The sequence below is a fragment of the Hippoglossus hippoglossus genome, chromosome 7 (genome assembly GCF_009819705.1).
Source record: "Hippoglossus hippoglossus isolate fHipHip1 chromosome 7, fHipHip1.pri, whole genome shotgun sequence".
Classification (NCBI taxonomy): Eukaryota; Metazoa; Chordata; class Actinopteri; order Pleuronectiformes; family Pleuronectidae; genus Hippoglossus; species Hippoglossus hippoglossus.
In genome coordinates this window covers 15,321,352-15,328,964 of record NC_047157.1, presented here as the reverse complement: position 1 = coordinate 15,328,964, position 7,613 = coordinate 15,321,352, and the positions used below count along the sequence as shown (strand labels likewise).

At 41.9% G+C, this 7,613-nt stretch overlaps 1 protein-coding gene across 2 annotated transcripts; it reads left to right on the top strand.

Annotated features, from left to right (window-relative positions):
- The first annotated feature begins 343 nt into the window (after positions 1-343).
- Positions 344-7,220, top strand: slc26a10 (solute carrier family 26 member 10). Of its 2 annotated transcripts, XR_004614490.1 has the most exons (19): positions 344-998; positions 1,601-1,711; positions 1,878-2,035; positions 2,172-2,336; positions 2,423-2,575; positions 2,660-2,742; positions 3,086-3,233; positions 3,322-3,435; positions 3,976-4,053; positions 4,148-4,243; positions 4,914-5,020; positions 5,295-5,364; positions 5,565-5,744; positions 5,841-5,895; positions 6,047-6,135; positions 6,234-6,288; positions 6,380-6,486; positions 6,584-6,706; positions 6,751-7,220. XR_004614490.1 is itself a non-coding variant. In XM_034591242.1 (18 exons), exons 1-18 carry the CDS (start codon positions 707-709, stop codon positions 6,620-6,622), a joined length of 2,100 nt encoding a protein of 699 aa, XP_034447133.1. In that variant the 5' UTR covers positions 344-706; the 3' UTR covers positions 6,623-7,220. The 2 variants fall into 2 exon arrangements, 1 of the variants encoding a protein (XP_034447133.1); XM_034591242.1 differs by having other exon boundaries at positions 6,584-7,220.
- The last annotated feature ends 393 nt before the right edge of the window (positions 7,221-7,613 follow it).

The following is a 7,613-nucleotide window of genomic DNA, read 5'->3' as shown; positions in this document are numbered from 1 at the left end:
CATCCCACGAGATCTGTGATCAGAGTCAATGTGCAGTTTGATCCATGAACCAGGCTGCCATGTGTGATTGGGTTTCACAGGTGGCCTCACGGGTACCGGACCCCTTTTTCTTACGGCCCCACAGTTTAAACTCCCCTACCCATTACAGACATCCATCCTTCTCGGAAATGAACTCCTTGCTAACAGACCTGTGGTTTGAGGTTACACCTCATCTCCAGCAACAATATCACTTTGATCCCTGTGGGCGTTTCACAGTGCTTTACATTGTGTAAGTCAACTGTGCCTCTTCTGAGCTTGTACCTCCCGCACAGCTCTCAGGAGGCTGGAGATAAGGGAGGACAGGGGTGTGTGCAGGGCAAAGGATGGTGTGTGTTGGTGGAGGAGGGGGTGTGAGTGTAGGAAAAGCAGATTGTGTGTCTGAAGGGTCTGCAGTTTTACTTTCTGAAAAAAACAAAAACACTCTTAGCAGTAGGACCCAGAGGATTCATAGTACAAAAAAAAGGGCCAGCACACCTTGATGTTGTGAGGCAGGACCAAGATGTGGAGAAAAAAAAGTTGTTCAACACTGTAACAAAAAAAAAAGAAAGTTAAAGCTCCGAGCCACGTCATTGGCTGCTGAGGGTCTGACAGGAAAACACAATGGATCCTGAGGTCACGGCTGAGTTTGCTATATATGTATAATCACAGACTCCACTGACTCCACAGCATGAGTCTCCACCTCAGCAGGGACACGATGAGCGCGTCGGTGGCCGTGTACAGGAACATCTACACGGAGGACCGCTTCCAGCAGGCCTACGGCTCCGAGGACAGCGCGGGGGGAAGCATGCGGCTCCGGGAGAAGCTGGCCGACAGGTGCAGGTGCTCGAGGCGGGCCTGGCTCCACCTGCTGAGGGAGAGAGTCCCCATATTCAGGTGGCTGCCGACCTACAGGCTCAGGAAGTGGATCTTAGGAGATACTGTGGCCGGACTGACTGTGGGGATTCTTCACATCCCGCAGGGTGAGTCAACCACTACATACAGCATTGAAAAATCAATGAATTCAGTAAATAATTAATTAATGAGTTACTAAATTAAATATCATCAAAATATTGTGTTACTGTATAATTGTAAAACGATTTAATTTCGGAATCAATTTAGCAAATATTGTATAGTTATTATGATAATTATTAATAATAGATTACCAATAGTGATGATCATAATAATAATAATCATAATAATCACAACAATATGTAAGATCCCTTTATAATCCCACAATGTGGACATTTCTTGTGTTGCATGAGTAAAGATCAAACGTAATAAATAAGTAAACATGCAAATATAAACAAAAGGAAATATAAAAATCTATATAGAATAGAATAGAATGTGAGCAGAATATATACATTGTAACTGGACTTCACATATAGAAATGAAATATATGTAATGAAGTACAACTATGACCATAAAATTAACATTAACAGTGAAGATAAATACTTAAAAGCTTTCTCTTTTCTTCATTTATTGTCCTGTCTCCAATTAACAGATTGAAGTTATGAACATTGATGAAGTGAATCATTTGTTTGTTTATTGTTAACTATTCTTTTAAATGTCCCTCACTGAACAGGCATGGCATTTGCTTTACTCACGTCAGTGGCACCAATATTCGGCCTCTACACCTCCTTCTTCCCTGTGATCATCTATATGTTTTTTGGCACAGGTCGCCATGTGTCTACAGGTATAACTCATGCCCACATAACGTCTGTTGTTTACTTTATAAAAAACATTGTTTTACACAGAATCTTATGTGATGGCTTTGCCTTATGTACAAACATTATCTCATGCATGCATTTGGAAATCCGACTGTCAGCCCCCTGGTACTGAGATGATGGATCCTTTCTCAGGTACCTTTGCTGTGGTGAGTCTGATGACTGGCTCCGTGGTGGAGCAGCTGGTTCCCAGTCCTCTGGGACTGAACTCCAGTTCGTCTGAGGCGTCTGACTTCGAGGCCCAGAGGATCGGAGTTGCCTCGGCCGTAGCACTCCTCTCAGGGATTATCATGGTAAAGGCAGACGCACAAAGTCCAGAAGTCACAAAATGAAATAATAATACAAATGGGAACGTCAGATTTATCTGTTTGTAAAGACAGTCACACTCCGACACAGCTCACGATGCTTCGTTGATGTCTTGTGTCACAGCTCTGCATGTGTGGGCTTCAGCTGGGCTTCCTGTCCACCTATCTGTCAGAGCCAATCGTTAAGGCTTTCACCAGTGCTGCTGCCTTCCATGTCACCATCTCCCAGCTGCAAAGCATGTTGGGCCTGCGGCTCCCTCGCCACACCGGGACCTTCTCCCTCTTCAAGGTAAGCAGCGCTTCACAACGAGGCCCCGATGCTCTGATCCAACATGCGGTCTGTTTTTCTCACAGCTCACAAACTTGTGTGTTCAGACGTTAGCGTCAGTGATGGAGAACCTGCCTCACACCAACATGGCGGAGCTGCTCATCTCCATGGTGTGTTTGGCCGTCCTGATCCCAGTTAAGGAGATCAACATGCGTTACCGGCACCGCCTGCGCACACCCATTCCTGTGGAGATCCTCACGGTTGGTCAAGTGGCTGTATGAATGTGTAGATGATATTCACTATGCAAGGAAGACATTATAAGGTTTTTATTCTTCACTCTTCAGGTGATTGTTGCTACAGCTGTGGCCTACGCCTCCTCACTGGACTCATCTTACAACATCGAAATAGTTGGTCACATCCCAGCTGGGTACGTTTTTTATTTACAATTTGTAAAATACTAAACTACTATCAGATAAGATAAGATAAGATAAGATAAGGGTGAAATTCACTTGTTACAGCAGCAGATAATGAATATGAAGTAGACAAGAAAACATGTGAAAGTATGAAATGGAATAAAATAGGAAATAAAATAAAATAAATTGAATAAAAAAACAGAGGATATGTACATAATATACACTTTTCACCACAGACAGAATATTATTGCAAAACTAATTGCATGAGGATGTATTGTATTTGTGCATTATGTATAAGGAGATATTAAATAAGGAAATACTAACCTTTTAAATGATTTTGGTTTCTCTCATCCTCAGATTTCCACAGCCACGGATGCCTGCCTTAAAGACTTTACCTGATATTGCTGGAGACACAATAGCCATAACATTTGTTGGTTACGCCGTGTCGGTTTCACTGGCCATGATTTATGCTGATAAACATGGATACTCCATCCAACCCAACCAGGTAAAGTGTGAGAAAGGGAAGAAACAGCTGCTGGTTGAAATCTCAGCAATCTGCTAACTCTCTGTGTTGCACCTGTGTTTGGTTTCAGGAGCTGCTGGCTCACGGCATCTCAAACACGGTGTCCTCGTTTTTCACCTGCTTCCCCAGCTCGGCCACTCTGGCCACCACTAACATTCTGGAGAGCGCTGGAGGATACACACAGGTAGTGCACATGATTTACAGTAGCTTCTGTGCATATTATTCTGTCATGTGAATGTCCCGGTTGTTCCAAACCAATTGAAAGATCATTTAAAGTAAGGACAGACAATATATTTAAATGCTTGTATCACCTGACGCTATAGACACAGCAGCAATTAATCCTATACATTTAATTGTGATCAGCAAATTCATCTTAACACTAAATGGAGAAATACAAATGCTGATTTCCCATCTATAGCTCATTGTTCGATCATTATCAATATCTGAGTGTACCTTATATTTATAAGCTATAAAACAGTTTAATGTCCACTTGAAATTATATAAACCTTAATATTAAATTTGTATTAATTTTTTTTTTAAATTGCTCATTAATCAAACTTTTATTTTGCAAAAGAAAATGCAGCTAATGAGGAGCAAAGCTTATAGTCACACTGAGATATTCATACGTGTGTGTGTGTGTGTGTGTGTGTGTGTGTGTGTGTGTGTGTGTGTGTGTGTGTGTGTGTGTGTGTGTGTGTGTGTGTGTGTGTGTGTTTTCCTGCAGCTCTCCGGCCTGTTCACCAGTCTGGTCGTTCTGATTGTCCTGCTGCTGATTGGGCCTCTGTTCTACTTCCTACCCAAGGTGCATTTTATGTGTTTGTGTCTCTAACAAACATGGGACAGAGGACAAGTGGGGGAACGTTCACTCACCACATCCTTTATCTCTCTGTGCTCAGGCAGTCTTGGCATGCATCAACGTCACCAGCCTCAGGCAGATGTTTCTGCAGTTCCAGGACTTACCTGAGCTGTGGAGGATCAGCAAGATGGATTTCGTAAGGCCATTTATCAGCACTACAAGAGAGACATGAGTGTTTTCTGCCATGTGGTCCACATATAGGAGTAAAACACAAGAGAGTGGAGGCAAGATGGTTAATAAGCTCCCTAATAAGCAGTTGGTCAACAACTGATCCATAAGGCACAGTTTATTGGGTTTTTATACGAACTTGACATACTAGATCATCTAGTTATCCTGTTCAAGTTTAAAAAAAAAAAGCTGTATTTAATTCATGCTATCTATAGTGAAACAATATTTCTTTCAGCAGCTTTTCCCCTCTGTTATTCGTAGTTGTAAAATGGCAGACGGCCACATGAAAATCAACTTCACTGAATTTGAAAAAATTCTATTTGCTGGTAATTTAGCTGGAATATTTAATAGAATTTACACCGTTTTTATACAGTTTGCATCAGCTGAGCAGTCTGGTCACAAACTGATGATGCATGCACTGTATATTCAAACAGTAACTGCCAAACAGTTGCAAGGCTATTAGAAATAAATGCCACTCTAGTAAATGAGAAAACACATCAATCAGCTATGGGACAATGAGCACAGGAAGCACATCAGATAAATCACCTTCAATCCTCCTCTTTTCACCCTGACGGCTGTTTTTGCAATTATTATAACCTGACGTGACGATATGTTTTATCGGTCCTGTCTTCGTGCAGATGGTCTGGCTGGTAACATGGCTGTCTGTCGTGGTGCTAAACGTGGATCTTGGTTTAGCCATCGGAGTGGTTTTCTCCATGATGACTGTCATCTGTCGCACACAAAGGTACAGTTCCATTCCCTCTGCACAATGTCAATATTAAGTTACAGCCCAGCTAGTACCTTTGCCAAACTGGTGTATATCTAAGAGACATGAGACCTTAACTGACAGCACACTCCTCTGCATCTGCTATTGAGACATTAAAACCCCACAGGGACAAGGATGCAAGTCCTCCTCTAGTAAAGGACATTTATCTTAATTTTTTTGTAGAGACACACCACTTCATGTCTGTCAGTCTAAGTAGATCACGTTTCACAATGTGTTACCCATGATTCCACAGGGCTGGTTGTTCAGTTCTTGGCCGAGCCAGCAACACAGAAATTTACAGACCTCTGGAGAAACACAGCAAGGTGAGAAGATACTCCTGCTGCTCCAGTATGAGCAAGTAAACCCTCCACTTCAAGACAGTTTGCGAACATTTACTGTAATTTTGGAGGGCCCCATGAATTTCTTATTTCTTATTCAACCAAAATGTGATGTTCATAATTTCAGAGGGAATGCAGGGCAGATCTTGAAAGTAGATCATGAGATCGTGCTGGTTTCTTTGCAGTGCTACGAGGTGCCTGGAGTGAAGATCCTCACTTACAACGGGCCGATTTACTATGGCAACCGTAGCTTCTTCAGGGAGGAGATGAGCAGGTTGCTGGGCCTGACGCCAGAGAAGATCCGCAGCTGGGAGAAGGCCAAGAAAGCCCTGGAGAAACGGGAGAGAGAGGCCATCAACACCGTGGTACGCTACTGTAATCACTGCCAGAGCTCAGGCCAAACACACTGTGAAATGTAATTGAATTAAAAATGTCTTATTGTTCTCCCTCCTCCTCCACAGGAAAGAGGCATCGCGAACACATCATTTTCCTCAGAAAACGACTTCTTTAAATCAGGTTAGTAATAATGAAACTAAATAAATACGGTCACTGTATATACACACATTTCTAATTCTGCATTTTTCTTCGATCAGCTGTATTTTCTTGTGATTGCTCCTGTGCTGCAGATAATTTCAAGGAAAGCTAGAATTTATGTTTTGTCCTGCAGAAACGCCGGAGAGTGACGTCCAGGCAGTGTTAATCGATTGCAGCAGCGTGATATTCGTTGATGTTGCTGGAGCAAGACTCTTCACACAGGTGAGGCGGATAGAGCACGACATGGTGTCAACTTCACTGTATAGGCTTTTCTCCATCACTTTTTTTCACTGTGTCTACACGATTGGTTGCCTTTGCAGATGTGCACCGAATGCCAGAAGGTTGGAGTACATGTGTATTTGGCCAACTGCAATGGTAAGGGTGATATTTATACACAGAATACATTTGTCAAACTTCACCTGCATGACATGATTGAGCGTTGATCGGGGATTTCTGTTCCTTTTAGAGAGTGTCTTAAAGATCCTAACATCCAGCGGTCTAATGAACCACATGAATCCTCAACATATTTTCGTCACCGTTCACGACGCTGTGATGTATATTCAGCAGCAGAGGGTAAGATAGAAAGCAGACATTTTCACAAATGTACAATATACTTTTATTTGCTTAGATCGTTGCAAACGAATCATGATGTTGCCGTTGTTTACTGTAGGAAAAACCTCCAGAGAACACCACAACTGTTTGGGTATGAGGACGTGGATGAACCATCCTTCTTTTAACCAACGGTCTGGGACTAAAATGGCGGAGGGCGTCAGGACTTCGTCACTGGTTTTCCCTGCTGAGACTCTCAGCTGTGTCGGAGCACTCCAGCATGTGGTTCAGATTGTATTGTACACCAGTGTTTCAAAGAAGCAGTAGCCTGTTGTAGCACTATGTCATGAATTCAAATTTGAATTATATTACAGTGTTAACTAGTTTCCATAAGACTCCACCGTGTCACACTTTGATCCGCCACACATTCGGAAAGCTGTCAATGCCGCAGAAACAACAACATACAATCATATATTCAGTATAAACACATCTGAAAAATTCGAATGTTTTTTACTTGTATGTGACAGATATCAGTTGTGTGTAATTTTTGCGTGTTTTTTATTGTCATATATGCTGGAACATTACCATAGAGATATTTATTTAGTTTCTGTTTGTCTTTTGCAATATGGATAATTATACATAAAGTGCACTGAATATGTTGTTTAAATACTTTGTATATTTATATCTTGTTTTTTTTTAAAATAAATATGTGCTGGAATATGCAAATATGTACATTAAACGACATCCCATACAGCCTTCAAACCATTCTGGCTTTTAACGCCACAGAGGCTGCACAAAATACTACATTTATCAGCAACTGTGACAAGCAGGGGCTGTTTTGACAATAACTGTCTCCCCAAAGAAGAATTTGCAGTGATTACAAACAAAATTGATTAAATATCAAAGGAAATTGGGTTATAGGTGTCTACATCAATGTTTGGGCGAGCGTGGTTATTAAATATGGATACATTTGAGGAGGAAAGATGGTGTGGAATGTGAAGCATGCCAGTCTGAACAGATATTGGGGAGAGAAGAAGAGCAGTCTTTGTATTTGGTGGAGTGCCGCTTACCTGCGAATCTGCACCGAGACTTAATGAAAGAAGAGAAATACAGGATTCATACGACAACAAAGACGGAGGGGATATGTGCAA